Source organism: Urocampus carinirostris, chromosome 4 (assembly GCF_059441175.1).
Source record: "Urocampus carinirostris isolate Australia breed hairy pipefish chromosome 4, RoL_Ucar_1.0, whole genome shotgun sequence".
NCBI lineage: Eukaryota > Metazoa > Chordata > Actinopteri > Syngnathiformes > Syngnathidae > Urocampus > Urocampus carinirostris.
Window position 1 is genome coordinate 29,025,741 of NC_142352.1, and position 22,263 is coordinate 29,048,003.

The 22,263-nt window shown below is 42.3% G+C and overlaps 1 protein-coding gene across 3 annotated transcripts in view; it reads left to right on the plus strand.

Annotated features, from left to right (window-relative positions):
- The window catches only part of LOC148367226 (multiple epidermal growth factor-like domains protein 11), a 96,486-nt gene that overhangs the window by 22,169 nt on the left and 52,054 nt on the right, over nt 1–22,263 (plus strand). For all 3 annotated transcript variants that reach the window (XM_088334061.1, XM_088334062.1, XM_088334063.1), the window contains exons 3-5: nt 1,807–1,908; nt 3,542–3,642; nt 10,181–10,273. In XM_088334061.1, the coding sequence (XP_088190187.1) occupies nt 1,807–1,908; nt 3,542–3,642; nt 10,181–10,273 (296 nt within the window). The remainder of the gene's footprint in view (nt 1–1,806; nt 1,909–3,541; nt 3,643–10,180; nt 10,274–22,263) is intronic.

Here is a 22,263-nt window from a genome sequence, read left to right on the forward strand (position 1 = left end):
GTAAGCGCATAAGTGGTCTTAGCATTCTTTTCCGAAGCATAAAATCATCAGCCCTTGATGAGGTGAACACTGAGTGCAGCAGCTATGATTGATAATATTTTCTGTAGTCTTCAGATATCACACTTTATGATCATTTTCACTATGGACGGGCAAGTATCCATAACCTAGGCATTGATAGCTTGGTCAATATACGCCTTTTTTAAAAGGATTTCCCAAATTCTAAAACAACTAAAATGCGAGGAAAATAGTACATGGTTTTTGCATAAAGTCTCTGTACATTTTATCGGTATTCACTGAACACTCATTTTTCATAGGGGCTTCATTCTAAAAACGTCCCGCGACTGTCAATACCCTCGAAGTAGAACCATCCATCCATCCATTATCTGCACCGCTTATCCTCAGTAGGGCCGTGGGGGTGCTGGAGCCCATCCCAGCTGTCTTTGGGCAGTGGGCTGGGGACACCTTGAACTAGTGGCCAGCCAGGCGCAGGGCACACAGAGACAGACAACCATTCACTCGCTCATTCACACCGAGGGACAATTTGGACCAGCCAATTAACCTGAGTGCCCGGAGGAAAACCACGCAGGCATGGGGAGAACATGCAAACAAGTCGAAACATTTATATATTTATCTATTTAGTAATTTATTATTCAATAATATTCCAATTTACAGGCTCAAGTATTTGTTTAACAGGCAAAAATACTTAATAAATGTATTTCCAAATAACTTTTGCACTGTCAAATGAAAATTTTAAAGATTAAAAAAAAACTCCAGATGACACTGAACATATCTAGAGACTCAGCAGCAAGCAGCAATGCACCAATCTTGGCAACTGGGTGCAAATTGAGACCGGCCAAAGTGGTGGAAGAAGCAACAGCAGCTCTCAGACATGCTGACATTGTGGCCCATGTCCAGCAAGGAAGAGGAGGTTTTGCGCTCACGGCTATCCGCCCAGCTTGGATTAAGACCACAGCAACTGAACAGAGAGAATGGTTGTGGAGGAGGTGTGCTGCCAGGAAAAAGATACCATGATATATTTTTAGAACATCTGCGGCCTACTCATGTGGTCTTTCGGGGCTACCTGGTCCCCGCGGGCACCACGTTGGAGACCCTTGGAGTAACACAAGAAAGAATACAAACTACAGAGACTCAAAGTGACCAAACTGTACCAATTTTCTTCTCATTTTTGCCCAACCTTTCACAAGGTTTCTGCCTTTTGGGGTACCCATAGCAGCAAGATGGTGGACAGTCATGTCAGCTCCCTGTAGCTGAGCTCCTTGTTATGTAAATTAAATACTCATTTATTGACCTACGAGTATGTTTAGAAAATGCACGTGTATATGATCATGATCATCAGTTCTTACATTCTTGCTCATATTTCAAATCAATATTAGTTTTTTTAACCACAAGGAGGCACTAAATAATATACAATGTCTCTTAAGGAATGCCACGCCCCATTAGTCTTCAAACGGTAACTAGCATGTTTTTTAAAATCATTTTATTCTACCTTAAAATACCTTTTAATTCAGCCATGTCAAACCTACGGCCTGCGGTCCAGATCTGGCCCGTTGTAGTATTTAATCCAGCCGCTAGAGGGCAGTGTTGAGTAGTGTAATGAGTTGGTTCAGGTGTAAAACTGCATTTACTCAACTGTTCAAACAAACCACTTAACACATTCAATCAAACATGAAAATCTTTTTCTCTAAAAAGCGTGGAGAGATCTGCAAATCTTGAATCTAATCGTTTTTAAAATTCAAAGTTGTGCTACTAAAATATCCTGACGTCCTGCATGTTCTGTTTTTCTAGTTATGCTGTGACCGTCCAAGAGTCCTATGCACACCCATTCGACCAGATCTACTATACTCGCTGCACTGACATTCTCAACTGGTTTAAATGCACAAGACACAGGTATGTCATGTTTCCCTGCCGCTCTCTGCTGCTAGCTTTAGTCGCATACAGTTTGGTCGTGCTGTAACTGAATGTGACAGGCAGACGTGCACCAAAACTACCGTACCTCACTCTTGGCAGTTCAACCCTCTCTGATGTGGTCACTTTCATAAAGGACTGTCAGCATACTTACCTAAATGATAGTATTGAGCTTTATAGCCACCAGTTAAGCTCTTGCAGCTAAGAACTGCGTCATTGTAAACATCGCCTGTGACCAACGAGGAGTGACAGCACTTAACCATTTAAGTTCCTTTGAATTTTTTCCGAAAAAGTAGGATTGTGTCTGAATACCAGCATAACATTTGATCGCCCTTTGTAATAGTTATTCGGAAATGTGGGACTGTTAAAATGCCGAAGCACGTAGTATAATAAAATGGTAGTCTTTTTTATCTTAATTAGGTAGTGGGTAAAAATGTTCTTGTCACAATCAACTTTTTCATGTTACTGTACATAGACCTTTGAATATGTCCTCTAATCATTACTTTAATGTTCAACCCCCTAATAATTTGTACTATTACATGATGTTTATTATGTACAGTCTCCCTTTTTTTATAATGGATTTTGTTCTGAAACCATTTGTCAAATTGAAATTACTTGTATGTAGGCTAATGAATGCTTAATTTTTTCAAAGGAGCCCAAAAGCCAGACATAATATATGTTATTACTATGTTGTTACTGTGGTATTATTCATTATTACACATTTGTTATGAAATGAAATGAAATGAAATGATCTTATAAAAGCCATTTCTCAAATGGAAAATATTTCTAAGTAGGGATGAATTTCGGCTTATGAATACCTATATTGTTTCAAGTTTCCCAAAAGCCGGACATATTTTTTTCAATAAATTATACATTTAAAAAAAAACAAAAATCGTTCTCCTACCCTTGTGGCTGCTGAGCCACTATAGGAAAAGAAAGACGAGTTTGGAAACCATTGCTGACACCAAAGAGGACTTTATTCATGTAAAGTTATGAACAACACCGACAAAAACTCGTCGGGTGACAGGTATGCGAAAAATCAGTGAGGAGTTTGAAGTTTAGTAGACGCTCAATATGAGGAATGGAAACATCAGTGGATTTTGGACTCGCAATGAAAACAGAGAGTCAAGCCAGACCTCAGAGAAGAGATTCAAACCTGTTCTAAATATCCTCCCATGAGCCCTTTCTCTCTGTTAAATCTGTTTGGTTACAAAAGCCACTTTGCCCTAAAGGGTGTGGAAATTAAAGAACAGCACCATGATTGGCCCAAGTGACAGTGATTTAAACAGTTCATAATATGCAAAACAACAATGAGCACCAATGGTCAAAATAACGAACTGCAATCTCCTCAAATTTTAACCAAAATAAATGTATTAACCTGACAAGCATAATTTCCAGACAATGGGATGCCAGGAAGACTTGATCTTCTGCTTTTGCAACCAGGAATTATAAATGCAATATTTTTCAGAAGAGAAGTTCTATTTGATTGAAAATTTTATTTGGGAAAAGACTAGTGTATTGTATAAATATCCCAGTGTTGTTCTATTACTTACACTGCGACACAATATGACACTGAATATGTGTATATTTGTGTGCGTGTATTCATATTTCACAGAACCAGTTACAAGACCGCCTACAGAAGAGGTGTGAGAACCATGTACAGGAGACGCTCTAAGTGCTGTCCTGGTTTCTATGAAAGTGGAAACCTGTGTGTCCGTAAGTTGTGTTGGTTTTGCATTCATTGCACGAGATGGAACCATTTTAATGCACATCCGTTCCTATGGGCGGGCCATAGAGGGAGACGTCATATGAGGAAAAATATACCAGAAAATTAGTCACCTGCTGCCACACTAAAATATTCAATTACCCAGCCTTACTTGTTAGAAAGATTCCAAGCATTTATGTGAAATGATTTTTGTTGTACTCTTGCATCTATGTTAATGCTAATTCATATTGACAGCTGCGGACAGAGTCGGCAAAGGTGTGTCCTAATCGTGTCACAATGTATGACTCTTCTTGGACATTTCCCCACTGATTATGCCAAGATTGCTATCTTATTCCATAGTGACAGTGGGTATTTCGTTCATCCATTCATGAGCGTCAGTAATTAGATATGGAAGCATTTCACTGACGAATGAGTTTAAGGCTAGGTTCACACTGCAGGAAAATATGATTTATTTATTTTTTTGCACAAACCTGTATCCGATCTGTTCAAGTTCGTCTGAACGGCATACATCCGATTTTTTTTTTACACCAGACCCAGGCCACTTTCATATGTGGTCCTAAATCCGATACGAATCTGATCTTTAAAATGCGAATTCTGTGTGAACGCTTGAGACGAATTCCTGCGAGCTGGACGTCATCAATAGGCGGCATACGTCACTAATCTGCGTTCAACAAGGCGAGAAGTGGACGAAAACATGGAGAGCATTCAATGGAAGGAAAGCGAGGTTTTGGATTTAATGAATAATTCGAGTGACCACTCCGTTAGCACAACTACCTTAAAATTGATAGACCACCGCAGTTAACATCCATGAGTACTTACTTCCGCAAACCCTCAGCGCATTGCGTGTGATGTCACATGTCCTCTTTTGCGCATGCGGGACACTTGTGGCATTCACACAAGAGATTAAGTTGCATATAAATTGCATTTAGTTGAAATGTAAACGATCTCTGAAAAACATCGGATTTCACCCCAAAAAATAGCTGTGATGGCATATGAAAAACACCATTACCCTAGCAAACCAGTCATCCTATTGTTTTACATGTTAATTAAATTAAAAGTTTTGAGTTTTTTTAAGCCAACTTTTGGTAGTTTTTGTGTAAAATGCCTAAGCGTTGTGTCGCAGGTGGATGCAGCTAGGCTACAACAAATGCCGAACAGCCAAAATGGGGCCAACTGGAAAAAATGACAGACAGAGAGCTAACAGGGGCTAAACCAGCCGGGATATGGAAGGCTAGCCAGCTACTTAAAGGGCTAACCGAGACCAATTTGCGGAAAAAATGGGAGGCTGGCCGACCAAAAACATGCAGTAAGCCACCAGGATAACTGGGAGCCAACAACAACAAAAAATGCCACGGCAACAAACACGAACCTAGTCGCGAATATTCCAAATGATCACAGCAGGCTAGCCAGATGCTAAAGAGGGCTAATGGCCTAAAAAACAGGAGGCGTGCTGACCAAAAACATGCAGTAAGCAGCTCGGCTACCTGGGAAAAAAAAATTGGGCACACAGCAAGCTAGCAAGCGAGCCGAATGTTAACGGGGCTTGCTTGGACTAAAAATAATTAGAACCCTTAGCCCGGACGCTAAGGGTGGGCTATCTGGACAATATTACTCCAACTGCAAGACACGGAGCCAAAAACATAAAGGAAAAGACACAATCACCCAGCTAAAAGGAGGCAAAGACAAAAAAGGAAATAAGGCTCTAGGTAAACTTACTTCACGCAGCTTTTACTGACCACCACACGCAACTCTGTGGACTTCCACAATTTATGACTTTGCTGCGGTCGAGGTGACAACCTGTATTCCCTATTTTCACAACCCGATATGAGTGAGAGGAAGCATTCAAACTCATCACTTCCCACTCGTGAACTGGTACCCGCTGGTCCCTCTCATCTCATAGTGGTATAGTTACACTCCTTGTAAAAATGAAAGATACTCAACACATTTCAATGAAATGATCTGAAATGATCTGCATTTATATAGCGCTTTTCAAGTCAATGACTTCCCAAAGCGCTACATTGTGCTTCACATTTCCCAATAGCGGCCGTGATCTGTGCAGCCATGTAAGGCACTAACCTGCTTATTGGGGGTATTGGGGGTTCAGCGTCTTACCCGAGGACACTTCGACATGTAACACGGACAAGCCGGGATTCGAACTGGGATCCCTTAATCCTAAAACGATCGGTCTACCTCCTGAGCTACTGCCGCCCCGCCCATTTCAAGCATTAGAAAACCTTAAAAGGGTTTGTGTCATGTTTGTCCTCCAGCAGAAACCATATTAAAACAAAAATATATTTCCCTCCTTGATCTTTTTCAATTTGAAAACATTTTTGGAAAAGCGCTATAAACCGCATGAGGCTCCTAAGCCACAGGTTGCCGACCCCCGACCTAAAAAAACATGTCAAAAATTTTTGCTTATTTTTCAAATCAATATTTTTTGGGGGCGGGGGGAACGAATGACGTTTATTTTACCACTAGGAGGTGCTAAGTAATACAAAATCTCCCTTTTAAGATGAAATATCTTCCATGTTGTTAAATCACTTGGATTTATCTCATCGTGATGGATTTGCCGTAGAAGAAGTCAATTATCCACCCTAGATGGCAAACTCTATAGCACAGCGCTGTTTTCTCATAAGTGAATGGGTTGCCTTGGGGGGAACTGATGTTAAAGAGACAAACACTGTGCCTCTTTATTCATCCTCAGCTTCTCAACGACCCGATTCAATTCTCTGCTTGGACCCGGACAAATAACCCACAAGTCAATTGTGAAGCATTACCGCTGTCGTGCATCCGTTAGCACACACACTCCAGGTTTGAATGGGAGCCGTGACCTTGTTACATACAATGCCTTACTTTTGGTTTTACTATTATTAACAAATAGGACTGATTTTTGTTGTCACTTTAAGGAGCCAATTGATGTGTTCTCAAAGGTATTCCCAAATTCTTAAACATGCAAAATGTGAATACTACATGGTTTTTGCTTTCTATATCGAGTGAGCAGTGTGTGGGCTTAAAATCTTATCTCTAGTTGATCGATGTCAAGTCAAGTCACATTTATTTGTATAGCCCTTAATAACAAAATGTCTCAAAAGACTGCACAGATTACAATTACACCATCCCCTGATCTTAAGTCAACATGCGGGCTGTGCATTTCACACCTAGGCCATCAGTTGTCCTACAAATTAATTAATCCAACCTTCAATAACTGTTTTATGGCTATAATACATTTACTGGAGCTACAATGTGACACATATAAAAATAATACATAATAACCTCATAAAATTGTAATGTTATTAAGGAAGGTGGCCATGTTTGACCCACAAAATCCAACTTCTTTTCTTCAAAGATTCTCTGTGCGTTTCAGTTTCAACAAGAAGTTATTTCCTCTTGCTATCGAGGTTAATGCTGAAAGTCAAGCCTGTCAATGTCATATTTCCGGTACAACTTTTTATTCAATCTAGGGGTGAAAATGTATGACAGTTTCAGTGGACACAGATCTTTTTTTTTTGTTAATGTTTTTGTTGTGTTACTTCCGTTACCGCCGCCCAGCTAATCATAGTTGGTTTTCTACTAGCAGGCCTTGGGCTGGCCAACTCAGAATCTGATTTGCTAAACCAACAGCTTTATCATCACTTATTTTATGCCTCAGGGCCTGCATAGCTGATTGTGAAGGCCTCCAGGCAGGTTTTTGACCCTGGCGACAAGTCATTGATGAAATTTGTCTGGTTAAGTCCTATAATATGAAAGCACACTTGCGGAAGCAGTGCGACCGGAGGAAACCAATAAAAGGAAGCTGACAGACGATTTGGAATGATTCATGGAGAAAATAAAATTAACTCTTTCAGTGCCTGACGTTTTTTCTCAAATGGGAAATGTCAGTCAACTTTTGTCATTTTGACTCATTTTTGAAGGCCTGCAAAAAAAATTATCTTTGTACTTATATAGGCATTGCGCACATCAAAAGAAAGCTTGAACCCTTTATTGGCAAAAATATGATTTTAGCTTTTATCATTGTGTAGTAAACAACAGTTGAACAATGCTAGGTTTCTTGAAAATACTAGTTTCCGAGAAAACTTGTGAGAAAAAAGGCTCTCTGTTAAAGGATGCATTTTTTAATTTATGTCTCTGATAGATAGATAGATAGATAGATAGATAGATAGATAGATAGATAGATAGATAGATAGATAGATAGATAGATAGATAGATAGATAGATAGATAGATAGATAGATAGATAGATAATTAGATAGATAGATAGATAGATAGATACTTTATTCATCCCCGTAGGGAAATTCACACTTCCAGCAGTATCCTTGTGTTGAAAATAAAACAATAATAAGTAAAAGGAATATAATACATAAATACCCAATGTAACGTGTTGAGTATTTAAATAGTGCTACATAAAATACACACTGTAATAAAAATTGGTTAATATACAATGTGGGGGTGTGGTTTAATGTGCGCTTCTACTCCCCCGGGTGGAGTTAAAGAGCCTCATGGCATGAGGAAGAAATGATCTCCTCAGTCTGTCCGTGGACAATGCTTTCCACTAACACAAGAGAACTTTGCTTGCAAAATAACATTTTATTGCAAGAACACTGAACTTACGCATTAACTTTTTTCAGCGCCCAAAGTTTTGGGTGACGTAATCCCATGAACCAGGTCGTTATGACAATCGCGGAGGTGCACAAAATGTCATCTCCCTCTCCGTCCAAATTATTACGAAGGCACATGGTCATCTTTCTTAGAAAGAATAAAGCTTTGAAGCTTCAACAGTCTGTACTTATATCATAGCTTTTATCACTACACTGCGTGTACTTGGCATTTGGGCCGGCGCCAACACACTGCCATTTGGTGCAATGCGGTAAATACAGGAACAAAATTAGACATAAAGTGTTGACAAATATCTGATCAAAGCCATTCCTGCCATTTAGTGGTGATTTATAATTCAGATATAATTCCCAGAGGCTTGATACAAACAGAAGAGATGCGCCAAAGCCTTGAGAATAGTTAAAAACAACAACTTATCTTTAAGTTTTGGCACTCAGGGGCAATGTTTCTCAAAATGTGTTTTTTGGTTATGGCACTGAATTAATTAACATCACACAATTCAGATATTTTTAGGCCAGGAAAGAAGGCCTTGCAGGCCCTTACGGCCCCCAACTGGACTGTGTGTTTTAAATGCAGTTTGGCGGCATCATTTTCAGTTTCACCTTGGGTTGATCATATTATTTGTACGGACTTTTTTTTCTTATCAGTCCTCGTTTATTTCTTTTGCCTTATTTGTTATTCAGAAGCTACTTGCTCAGACAGGTTGAATAAAGATTAGTAGCACATCATGTCTGTGTGATAAAAGCACCAAAGTCTCCAAGCTGCCAGCTTGTCATCTTCTTCCGCCCGTCCTACCTGATGAATGATGCAGTATTCTTAGCCTGATAAAAAGTGATCTCCTCTGGATGATGAAGAAGCTCAGTCCCTTAGATTTGAAGTCGTGTGTTTTATAATGTAGACAATTGCTTTGCAGGGTTCGAACAGGTGCTTGAAATCCTTGAAAAAACATTTTCAATTCAAGAATTTTCAAGTATCGAAAAGGACTTGCATTTTGGGTGAAGTTCTTGTGACTGCTTAAATTTGTTGCCATGTTTCACATCATGTCTGCTTAAAAAGGACGCCGACGCTGCTCTCCAGTGGCTTTGCTTTGCCGTTACATTTCTTCTCCCCTTGTCATAGCTGGGTTTAGTATGTACGGCATTGTCCTATGAGGCATCATCGCCCTATAAAGCATGTCCAAGAGAACGGGTGCATGCTACACCTGAACAGGGCATTATAAAATGTGTATTAGTTCCCAAAACCCAGTGGCCGGCCGTGCATTTTACACCTAGGGCTTCAGCTCCAGTCTGAATCAGTGATGTCGTTCGTAAACGAACCGGCTCCAAATTTCCTATATTATTTGTGAGGACTATGGTGATTTGGGCTGACCCAAGCCCCACTCTCTGGGTCCGATGGCGTGAGAGGGGCCTTGGGGGTTGGAGGCAAAGTGCCCTTTACCACGCGGACCCGTCTTTTGTAAATAAATCTACTTCATTTCAGGATACGCTTCCTGGAGTTCAACACATTCCTTATAACGGAGATAAATAAATTCTAGACATTTTTTTCAATCTTTTTTAATACAGTACTCAACAAATTTAAAGTCATCAACATAAAGCTGCTTAAAATAAACATGCATTTTGATCAATCACCAAAGAAAAAAAAGCGTCTTGAAAGGAACCGGCTCTTGATTATTGGGAGCCGGCTCTTGTTGCTCACTAAGCCGGTTTGTTTGCGAATGACACGTCCCTAAAGGCCATCACTAAAGGACTAGGTGTCGAGTGCACGGCCCGCAATTCTCTTTCTGATGTCTGACATAGCCCCACAATTTCTTTAATGTACATATAACAATAATATCATATTAATGCAGAAATCTACAGGGTTTACTAGCTGTCAGAGCAAGATGGGTGTATTTGACTGCTTTTGTTTCATTTTGTTTGCAGCCTTGTGCACTGCGGAGTGCGCCCACGGCCGCTGCATCTCTCCAGACATGTGCCAATGTGAACCAGGTTGGGGAGGTCTGGACTGCTCCAGCGGTGAGTTGAAATCTGCTCATTTACCTGTTATATGTTTTACTGCCATTGTTCTTGAGATCTTGATGATTTGTATGTTAAATGTGCATCATTATTCATTCATTATTCTGTCACGAAACCGGACCGGGAGGCAGGAAATGTGAACTCAATTGCGTAACGATCAGTTACTTTTATTTACAAAATAAAGGTTGTCCAACGCGCAGGGACAAAAAAAAACAAAAACAGACTTACAGGCAATCAGAAATTCAGACTAGGTAATACTCACAAACAGGCTTAAAGTTACTAACTCAGACAAACGGGCATGACAGGTCCTCCTTGAGTCAAACAAAACCGAACAGAGCAAAACAGAACAATGCAATGATCCAGCAACCGGCAGTCCCCAAAACCCGCCCTTAAGAAGCACACACGCAATTTAGACAATCTGTTACAGCCGGTGCCAGCTGGTTGTCATGGCGACCATGTTGGACATGACAGAGCCCCCCCTTTAAGGGACAGCTCCTGAGGTCCCAATAGAAAATAAATACCTCGCACCCCGGAATAGGTCGACGCTCCCGATAAGGGCAACCCCGCTCCCTCCTCCGAACACGCAGCAACGGGGAGAGGCAGGTGCCGTCGGCGTCGGACTGGCGCTCGGCAGGGGGGGGTCGGACTAGGGATCGGCAGCGGAGTCGGACAGGCGATCGGCAGCGGAGTCGGACAGGCGATCGGCATGGGAGTCGGACAGGCGATCGGCAGGGGAGTCAGACAGGCGATCATCAGGGGAGTCAGACAGGCGATCATCAGGGGAGTCAGACAGGCGATCATCAGGGGAGTCAGGCAGGCGATCAGCAGGGGAGTCAGGCGGGCGATCAGCAGGGGAGTCAGGCGGGCGATCAGCAGGGGAGTCAGACGGGCGATCATCAGGGGAGTCAGGCGGGCGATCATCAGGGGAGTCAGGCGGGCGATCATCAGGGGAGTCAGGCGGGCGATCATCAGGGCAGTCAGGCGGGCGATCATCAGGGGAGTCAGGCAGGCGATCATCAGGGGAGTCAGACGGGCAATCATCAGGAGAGTCAGACAGGTAAGCAGGGGAGTCAGACAGGTAAGCAGGGGAGTCAGACAGGTAAGCAGGGGAGTCAGACAGGTAAGCAGGAGTCAGACAGGAAAGCAAGGGAGTCAGACCGACAAGCAAGGGAGTCAGACAGGCAAGCAGTAGAGTCAGACAGGCAAGCAGCAGGGGAATCAGACAGGCAAGCAGGAGAGTCAGACAGGCAAGCAAGAGAGTCAGACAGACAAGCAGGGGAGTCAAACCAGTAGCTGGGAACGGAAGGTCGGCCGACAGGCGCGGCGTTGAGATCGACAGACGCATCGGACAGCTCAGCGCCAAATCTTCCCGGGAACACCATTCGAGGCAGAGCAATGGCCACGACGTGCCGGGCTATTGTTCGAGTGGGCAGGGAAGGTGACGTCGCGGCCAGAGAAGGAGCCGCGGGAGGCGGGGCCGTTGTTGACAGGATCTCGTTCAGCAGACGAGTCGGACCGGTGGGAAGGCAGGCGTTGAGACAGGCGAAAGGACGGACCTCGAGACCGGTGGGACCTCAGACAGCTCGGCGCCAAGTCTTTCCGGAAACCCCACTCGAGGCACAGCAATTGCCACGACGGGCGGGCCGTGGTTCGAGTGGACAGGAAAGGCTTCCTCACTGGGCGATTGCCAAACGGCGTCCTCCAGCCTTCCCCAAATTGGGTTGGGATCGTTCGCTGAGTTCACATGAGTGGCTGGATCATGCTGTCACGAAACCGGACCGGGAGGCGGGAAGTGTGAACTCGATTGCGTAACGATCAGTTACTTTTATTTAGAAAATAAAAGTTGTCCAACACGCAGGGACAAAAACAAAACAAAAACAGACTTACAGGCAATCAGAAATTCAGACTAGGTAATACTCACAAACAGGCTTAAAGTTACTAACTCAGACAAACGGGCATGACAGGTCTTCCTTGAGTCAAACAAAACCGAACAGAGCAAATCAGAACAATGCAATGATCCAGCAACCGGCAGTCCCCAAAACCCGCCCTTAAGAAGCACACACGCAATTTAGAAAAATCTGTTACAGCCGGTTCCAGCTGGTTGTCATGGCGACCATGCTGGACATGACATTATTCATTATTCTACATTGACCTACCCCCCGTTAAAACAAATCAGATGAATGTAAACCGTAAAATTATTTCGTACAGTACACACAGAAAGTATATCTTAACGGAGGGTCGCACATTAAACTCCAAAGTAAAAAAAAAATCAAATGTCTAGAAATTACTGTTCCCCGTTTTTGTGCAAAGTTTTAAAGGGAGTAGGACATCCCACCCAATTTGAGAACGACCAACAAGACATTTTGTTTAAGATGATCAAGTATTGGTTTCATTTTATTTAATTCCTCGAAAAAACACATTACTAGAAGAGCACAAGTGAATAAAGTTACTTTTACAATGTATTTTTATAACTCGCAAGCCAAGCGATGGTAATAATAATTATGTTTCCATTTGGGATCTCGGTGTATATATCGGTTTGTTTGTTTGCGTGTCTGTCCACCCAAGAATAAGGGGAACGAGTTTAGATATGACCACCATCTTTCAAAAGTAGTCTGGTAGGTTACCCTAGATGTGAAAAATACCCATAAAACTCACTTAGCACTTTTGGTTTTGTTGACTCAGCATTTTTTCCAGAAAGACATTACACTCCTTAAGGCCAGAACGACATTGAATATCAATGTCATCTTTTACAGGCAGTTAGGTAGGTTACCCCAGATGTGGAAAAAAAGCTGTCTCTACATTTTTTATTCTGCTGACTCAGCAGTTTTTCCGGAAATAGATTCCACTATCTCAGGCTGGAATAGGTTTGGCCAGGATGACAATATTTTAGAAACAATTAGGTCACTCTAGGGGACAGTTCTGGGGTCATGGGTTCAAATCCAGCAACCAGCCTTCCTGTACGGAGTTTGCATGTTCTCCCCGTGCACTCCGGTTTCCTCCTACATTCCAAAAACATGCATGTCAGGTTAATTGTCCGGTCCAAATTCTCCCTAGGTGCCAATGAGCGAGTGATTTGTCTGTCCCTCTGTGTGCCCTGCGACTGTCTAGCAATCAGTTCAGGGTGTCACCTGCCCACTGCCCGAGGAGGGCTGGGATGGGCGCCAGCTCCCTCACGACCCTATGTAAGATAAGCGGTGCAGATATTGGATGGATAATGGTTGGATAGGTGACTCTATAGGTCAATGGCAAAAAGGAAAATGCCACCCAAAAATGGTTTTGCGTTGCACACAGTTCTTCTAGTTCTCACTACTTTCTCCTTGGAAACTCTCTCACAGCCCACATTTCATCCTGTTTGGGTTATGGCCATATTGACACAGCATCAGTCACACTGCCAGCACATTATTTTACTTGCTTTATTGCGACCCGGGGGTTAAGGGAGTGAAGCACATTTTGAATAGGAGGGCTCGGTGAATTTGTCTCCTCCTAGTCACTGAGTGGAACAAACAGATAAAATATCAACAGCCAGCTTGAAGATAGTTGCAAATGTTTTTTCTAAAGCTTTTGAGAAAAAAAATCAAGTCTGTGTCAGAAATACTCTCATCATTTTAACACATCGCTTTAAAAAAAGCAGTAGTGAATTTTATTTAGTCTTGATGTAAATACCGGACTTAATATTCGAATGTGCGGCCACTCCTTCATTGCTACACACCCACTTAACTCAAAGACAGCCTGATGCATGGCTGAATACACCAATGCACAAATGTGTGACAAGCAGTCAGGAAGTTCACTCTAGAGGTGAACGACCCTGCCAAAAAAGGGAAATATAACTCTAAAATGGTTTTGCGTCCCAACACTGGTGATGATCTAATGGGACACAGGCATTGTAGTTCTTTCAACCCCTAGCAAAAAGTATGGAATCACCAGTCTTGGGCAGTCTTTATGGTTGCCAAAGATGTGGGCTGTTCACAGTAAATTTTGTGAACTGTTTTTGCTCAGTAGTGGAGTGGCTATTAAGTTGCCGTTGACATGATGTTACTTCTTTTTCTGTTTTTCATGATTCCATATTTATTTTTCTGCACTTGCTCTATAAAACCTACATTTATTGACCAATGCAATGTTTTTTTCAAAATGTCTTTAAATACCAATATGTTGCACTTTGAAATGACCTAACAATTATTTTCATGTTTGGGATCTGAGTTTTTTCTTCGGAATAAAATTTCTGAGTGAAGGCTTGTCCAAAACTGGTGATTCCATAGTTTTTGCCAGGGATTGTACGTGTGCTCACCAGAGCTACTTGAGCTTGTTAAAAATATTTAATATGATGCTCAAAGTAAATAATTCATACAAGTCCAAAAGGTTGCGTTTTCTGTTAGACAAAGTGGAGGTGTGATCTGCTGGGAAAAAAGAGTAGACCCAAGTAAAACGTGACATGTTTCCTGAAAAGATGCATTTCCATTCCCCACTTGTGCATAAGCGGTGACTCTGCAGTCCTGAATGAGATAGGAAGGTCATGCCTTGCCGAGAACTGAGCCTCGGCAAGGCATGAATAGGGAACTTTTGATCGAGATGAGCTAGAGACTTGCTTTTTTTTGACATGCTTAGAAATGTATGGTTGAAATCATCCAAAAGGGCCCCATCCGGCTCACACGCCGCATGTTTTACATGTGTGATTATGATGTTTTATCTAATATTTTCTGAAAATTGTACAGTGCAACAGTATCGAATTACTTTAGTGAATAAATCCAATTCCCTATTCAAAATGTGCACTGGATTTTAAGATCTATTAGTTTGTGTATTAAATTACCACATTGGTTGTGGCATAGAATGTGCAAGGTCAGTCAATGTGTAGTGCTAATGACCAAATCCACCTAAGTGCTGAACTAGACATGCCCAGACACAGAATTTGAAAATTTGCCGAACCCGGTTTATTTTTCGCCACCTAACTGGCAGGTATGCTGGGGTGTGCCATATTTGTTTGCCATTAAGGCAGTCTACAAAATCCCAATTAAACTTCACTTACCCCAGCGTGAGAATGAAGACCAGTCCCAGAATTTATCTTTTAAATGCTGCATTCCATTCATAAATCTGATTAAGAGGAATCCCATGGCTCTTTTTGTCATCCTGTCTTGCTTTGTAGGAGTCTGTCGAATCATCAAGTGGCCTCAAAGGTATTCTTACAGATTTTTTTAACACTTAGGCATGGAACATGTACTGTTTCTCCCCACAACTATGCAGATATTTTGCAAAATATTCCACACTCCGGGAGACCTGAGAAATCTAATCTATTCTCAAATTTAACTTAATTTGGCTCATTTACTCTAGGGCTGTGATGTAATCGAAGGTACACATCACTTCCAACATGGCGAATCTTGTTAACACAACATAGGACATACAGCTCATTTCTGCTTGGGGAAATTGGAACTTTCCATACCCTGTCCCTAAATCCTTATGATTGAGCCTAAAAAAATCCAGCCTAACCCGACCCACCCGCGGGTTTTAAAGCCAGGCCCAGCCCAAGCCCCACAAATTTACTTGATTTAAGGGACTAAGCCCGAAGCGAACCCGAATTTTCACGTTATATTTGTGAGCAATAAAGAGAAGGGCGATTTTGGCCGACACCAAATTCGGGCTGGGATCTTACATCTATTTTAGGTGGGCAATTGTTGCATTTTGTTTGTTATTCTCCGTGTGTCTCAGGGTTGGTCTAATAATGTCCAGCTAGCACCCCGTTAGCGTCAGGACTGCCAAAGGCTTCCAGTGTTGTTTGCTTCCAGTTAGTCTCTGTTAGCACACGGCTAGCCTGCCGTGTCCATTGGTATATTACTGGCCAGGTTTGCGTTTGTTGCTGTCGCTGTTTTTCATTGTTGCTTCCTGGTTACTGGCTGCTCACTGCGTGCTTTTGTTCGCCCAGCCTTGCGTGAGATGGGAGTGTTAACTCAAGTGTGCCCACTAATTTACAACCAAGACATTTCCATACAAAACATTTGAAATGTTTTAGGGTCTGATAAGCCTACTAACACGTAAGGTCCCCGAATAGGGTTTGAACTTGGAACAGGGGTGTCAAATTATCCGGAACCCTTTAAAAGGACAATCTAAACATCACATATTGTTGGGTCATTTTCATTTAATTTCACCACCACGTTAGACTTGTTTGTTTCTGGTTTCTTTGTTACTTTGTCACTTGTATTTTCCATTTCCAGTTTCGGTCTTTGTTCCATAAATTGTCACACACCAGGAACAGAGACAGAACCCAATTGCGTTAGTTTCTTAGTTTTATTGAGAAGGAGACATAAGCTGGCACCCACGATCCAGTGATCGTTGTTTGTGGGGAGCAGGTTGCTCGGGACACGGAGCAAGCGATAGCGGTGTCGAAGACAGGAAAGCAGGTCGGGTTGTCGGGGCGCAGGAGAAGAGACGTAATCAAATGGAAACAGGTTGAAGCCGGGAAACGTACGAGAGCCAAAAAACGGAGTCAGGGTCGGAAGGCTTGCCTTAGCAGGAGCTGAAGGTTCGCAACGATCGGACGCCGGTAACAGGGAGCCGGGGGGTTTAAAAAGTGGCAAGGAGCCAATCAGCGACCGGGACTGTTGGCGCCACCGGGGCAGCCGCAGGTGCCCCGGATCAGTAATCACGACAATAATTGGAATTTTGTCAGGTTTTGTTTTGTTCTGAGATTTAGTTTTTTGTGAACCCATGGTTATTTGTCACTTTTTACTTACTTTATTAAATTCAATCCCTCCTTTTGAGCCCCCTTGCCTCCAGTTCCTGCCTCCCTCACATGGGTCCAGCACCTCTAAACCATAAGTGTGGCCACCGACCATTTGCTCTTACTTTTTTAACTTAGGCCGCCTCGTGTAAGTGCCACAACGAGACCATACTTTGTTGAACCACTCTTGCCCCACTTTCGTTGTAACTTTCGCCCTGCCTGACCAAGGTGCGTAGCCGATTCCCTCCAGACATTCCCTGGTCCCTGACACAATGCCGGTGGTATGCAGCCTTTGAAACGGCACTCTCAGAACAACGAGAAGTGCTTCTTCAGAGGAATTCCTTATTGGGGATTTGCTCACGTTATTAGAAGAAGAAGAGAAGAAGAATTTACTTTTATTGTCATTCTTTGCAACCATGCACACAGTACGAAATGTCGATACACCTGACCCGTACAGTTACACTGTAGCGAGCCGATGCAGCCGCAGCCAAACAGGGCGCCGCCATTTTAGACCCAACTGCTGTGTTGGGAGTCATTAGGTGACCAAACCCCCCATTTCCAACCCTTAATGCCGAGCGGCAAGCAGAGAGTACCAATGTTGTAAGTCTTAGGTATGACTCAGCTGAGGCTTGAACCAGCGACCTCCCAGTCTCGGAGCGGGCACCCTGCCATCTAGGCTACAGAGCTGGTAGGTGTATTAGGTGTCCGTCGCATCATTTAACTGTCTCCACGGAGACCAAGGGCAATACAAAGTGGTGATGTTAATCCATGCTTCATATCCCCAGATAATGAACATATTTCACATTTAATTGTTATTAAGGACATGAATAAAACAATATTTTATTTCATGTAACAATTTCGGAAATAATGGCCATTTCTAGGTTGACGTTTCTATTGCCTAGACCCTTCCAATTGGTTTATTCTCATATACTACATGCAGTGCCTTGTTAAAGTATGTAACATGTGGGAAAAGGTGCTTTGGTAAAATGAGACAAAAATGGAAATAAAGGCTGAATGAAAAGCATTACGTTTGGTGTAAGAGTAACACTGCACGTCACCCTTAAAACACCATCCCCACTGTTAAACATGGTGGAGGCAGCATTATGCTGTGGGGTTGCTTTTCTTCAGCAGGGACTGTGAAGATCGTTAGAGTTAATGGAAAGATGAATGGAGCCAAACAAAGGGTGATTCTGGCAAAAAATATCTTGGAGTGTGCACGAGAATTGAGAGTGGGGCAAAGGTTTAGCTTCAAACAGTACATCAACCCTAAACATAAAGCAAAATCTTGCTTCCTCATATCTTTCAGATTTAATTGCCCCCAATGTTACGGTCCGGGGCCTTCGCTCTGAAAATGCTGGTCTACTAGTGATCCCAAGAGCCAAGAAGAGATGCGCAGGTTCAAGAGCGTTCTCCATTCGGGCCCCGGTGCTGTGGAATGCTCTTCTCCTGAAATTCGATCTGCAACCTCAGTGGAACTGTTTAAATCTAGGCTTAAAACACATTTCTATTCTATAGAATATGAATAACATTTTTTTTTTCGGTGACAATATCTGTGTATTATTTGTTATCGTAACATCCATTGCAGCCTGGTCATCCTAGAAGGGGCTTACCTCATGTGCGGTCCCTTCTCAAGGTTTCTTCATTTTCCTTATCTTGAGGTTTTTGAGTTTTTCCCTTGCCCTCATGTAGGCTTTAGATCAGGGAATGGTGTAATAGTCTAGTTTGCAATAATCTGTGGTCTCTGCAGCCCTTTGAGACTCTTTGTAATTAAAGGCTATACAAATAAACATGACTTGACCTTACAACTAACTATATAAATGTGTTTGAATGGCCAAGCCAAAGTCCGGACCTCAGTCCTATAAAGTATTTATGAAAAGATCTGAAAAACATTGTGCACAAAAGATCTCCGTCAAACTCTAAGGAACTTCAGCTGTTTTGTAAGGAAGAATGGAAAAATATTGTTGAGCAAAACGTGTACATACTCAAAGAGACTTGCGGCTGTTATCGCAGCCTATGCAGTGCAGATAACGGATTGATGGATAAAATATGAAATAGTCAAGTCAAGTCATGTTTATTTGTATATCCCTTAATCACTAGAACTCTCAAAGGGCTGTGCAGACTACATACGTTTCAGTAGTTAAGTGGAAATTTTATACCCTTCACACGATTCTCTATTTTAAACTTGAGTCTTTACTGCTGAGCTTTCAAAAGAGACAAAAACCGTCCATATTCTCCTAATGGTTCAAGAACAGCATGTCACAGCAAATAATTCACAATGTCCTTATGAGTCATTTTGTCCAGAATGTTACATAATAATTTGTAATCTATTGATTCAAGCAACAAAACAAAAATAAATCTGAAGAGCCGTTTGGGAGCTGAAAGAGTCGGCTCTTTTTAGTGAGCCCAACCAAAAGAGACGTTTCTCGAAAAAATAGACTGAGTGTTTTTACATTAAAGCAGCAAATCCAATTTGTGCATTAGTAGCATACAAATAAAATCAGTTTAATCCCAAATAAATTGCTTTAAATTCCCATACAGGACAAGGGTCCTATGAAACAATGTGAAAGAGAACTGAGTTGCTAGGCGCCGATTGACCCACAAACCTATATGCACCCTTGTGTTTAATTCACAAGCATTGATTTCCAATTTCCAATTAATATTTTTAATTAGTGACAGTATATTTTAGGTTGTCTGAGACATGGGTCGATACGAGGACCAGGTTGGCCTAAACCGTTTACAGCTCAGTGTCAGTTAAAGGTAACACTGGCTGGCCCGTAGGGGTGGACGATGCAGATAATTTTGGTATCGACCCGATCCAAGTAAGTACAGGGTAGTATCGGCCGATATTGATCCGATACGTTTTGCTTGAAAAGGTCGTGGAATAATTAATTCCCCCCCCCCCTTTATTTATTTTTATAATTATGATAAACACAGCACAAAGATTTGGGGCACTAAAAAAAGATGTATTTTTTATGAAATAACTATATGATAAATTTTAACAGCACAAAACAATATAAATATTTCTATTACAGCTGTTTCAGAATAAGAAACAAGAGAGTCAAACCCAAAAAGCACCAATGTTACAAAAATACAAATACTGTAGGACAATGTCAACTAAGGAGTTATAATATCTTCCATTGCAAAATATTTTGAAAATACAGTCACTTATGCAAAAAAAAGTCCCTCATTAGCTCTGTTGCCATTGTGGCAACACATTTACACATTTTTGTTCAAAGACAGTAACAGTAAAACCTTTTTTTTGTCTGGCAGGCAGGATGCAGCAACTGGCCAGGTATGGAAAGATGCTAAAAGTGTGCCTGTCAGTCATACTGAGGCATAAATTTACGAAGTGTCCCAGGGCGCTGGGTGATATAGAGAGGGCTGCGCTTTCTTCATAGGCAAGCGGCGCTTTGAGAAAATTGGCAGAGGAACGAAGAATCGATCCCAGGACAATAGAATCAATTAAATCCAATTACAAAAATGTACTTGTCCAAAACAAATGGGATTTTTCTTGAGCTGTTGTTAGGGTTAATATTTTCGTAGGTTAACCCCAAGTGATCAATAAGAGAGGCAAAATGTAGTTTTAGAATTTATTCACTGCGCAGTGAGGTAGACGAATACAAAAGGTCCTAGCGTCTCACGTGTTTCTCGTGGTGCAACCCGGTTTTGTTCAAAACGTGCGCATGCGCAGAAAGTATCAATGACGTCACACATACGTTTCCGGTTCAAAGTTCGCTCATAGATAGCAATTACAAACGATGTCATAGCTTTCGGTACAAAACAGCAAAAAAAACGAGTTGTAATATAAGTCAAGCACATCAGGATTATTTGTAACATAGAAGACAGAGAAATACACAATTAACTAAAAACGATTAGATTTGACATTTCCCCCCTGTTGTGGATTTCGAAGGATATCAGTGATAATACCAGAGATTTTCAAGTTAACACATTAAGAAAAACAACAGGTTAGTAGTTTCGTGGAGGGGCGAAAAACCTTCGTAAAGGAGAAAAATTCCCCTCCTCCCACCTCATTTTCGTGAGGTCGAGAGTGTTTCTTATGCTAGAAAACGTTGTAGTAATGTGCGATAGTTAACTATAAGAATCACAGATAAAACGAACAAAAACCATAATACAAAAAACACAAAACAAAAAACCCTGCCTGTGTGTTGGTCTTCACAGGGCCTGAATGACTTGGTGAGCGGGACTCGATTAGCTTACCCACTCAAATGTTCGCGTGTGCAATAGAGAGGTTTCCCTTTGTTGGTAGGGATGAGTTCTTTTAGACAATGCTGTCTAAGTCCATTAAAATTCGGTGTATGGGAACTGATACCAATAAAACAAAGCAGTCCGCAAAGTCCAAAATTTTCAACATTACGATAGAAGAAATTGAACCTTATCTTATTTCCTCCCTTAGTTGTTAGGATTCTCATTTTGGTACTTTTACGACCATTTCTCTAGATATCATTATAGAATATAATGCCTATTCTTTCGGAAGAATAGATTAGGGCACTATTGGCAGCTTTTGATGCAGTTTATCATCAGCATGGGCACCATAAGGATCCCCACACCTTTTATTACTAGCAAAATGTATATGGTCTTTAACGGTAGGACTTCTTTCCGACACTGCCGAAAGGACGAACATAGATGGCTGAAGTTGAGCGAGAGGTCTCAGCACCAGCATGTTCCCATTTTAGAGAACTAGATCTCTGGATGACTCCATAGCCCCCGGGGCCTTTGAGCGGCACGGTGACCTGCTGGGTCGAGGCCACGTGGCCATGAATAGACGCCGGGCGATCGTCACCTTTGCGTCGCTCCAGTTTGGTCTTGAGGGCAGAGTAGGACTCGGCGTGTGCAGGGTTATGAGTGAAGGACTGGGAGCGCTTCTTACGAAGGTTATCGTCGAAGAACTCGATGACGAAGGCCTGCTGGCTCAGGCGCTCGGGTGGACCCTGCTTGGAGGGGACTGTGAAGGGGGATGGGACCCAAGGGGGGCTTTGGCACGGGGGGCATTCTGGGGAACGGAGCGACCACCAGGGCTGTCTCATCAGGCTGGATTTACTTCTGTCCTTTGAGCGCCGGGTCCTCAGAGTTCCGTCGTCATGGTGATGACCTCCTGGCGTGATGATGTGTCGCTTGTAGATGAGATGACACCATCCAGTTGTCCACATTGGATTGCTCCTCTTTTCGGATCTGGCAAGTTAGCTTCTTCCCTGAGATGACAACAGCCTCCTGCGTCGAGGCGGACGTGTGTGGAGACACAGTTGATGGCGCGAGTGCTGGAACA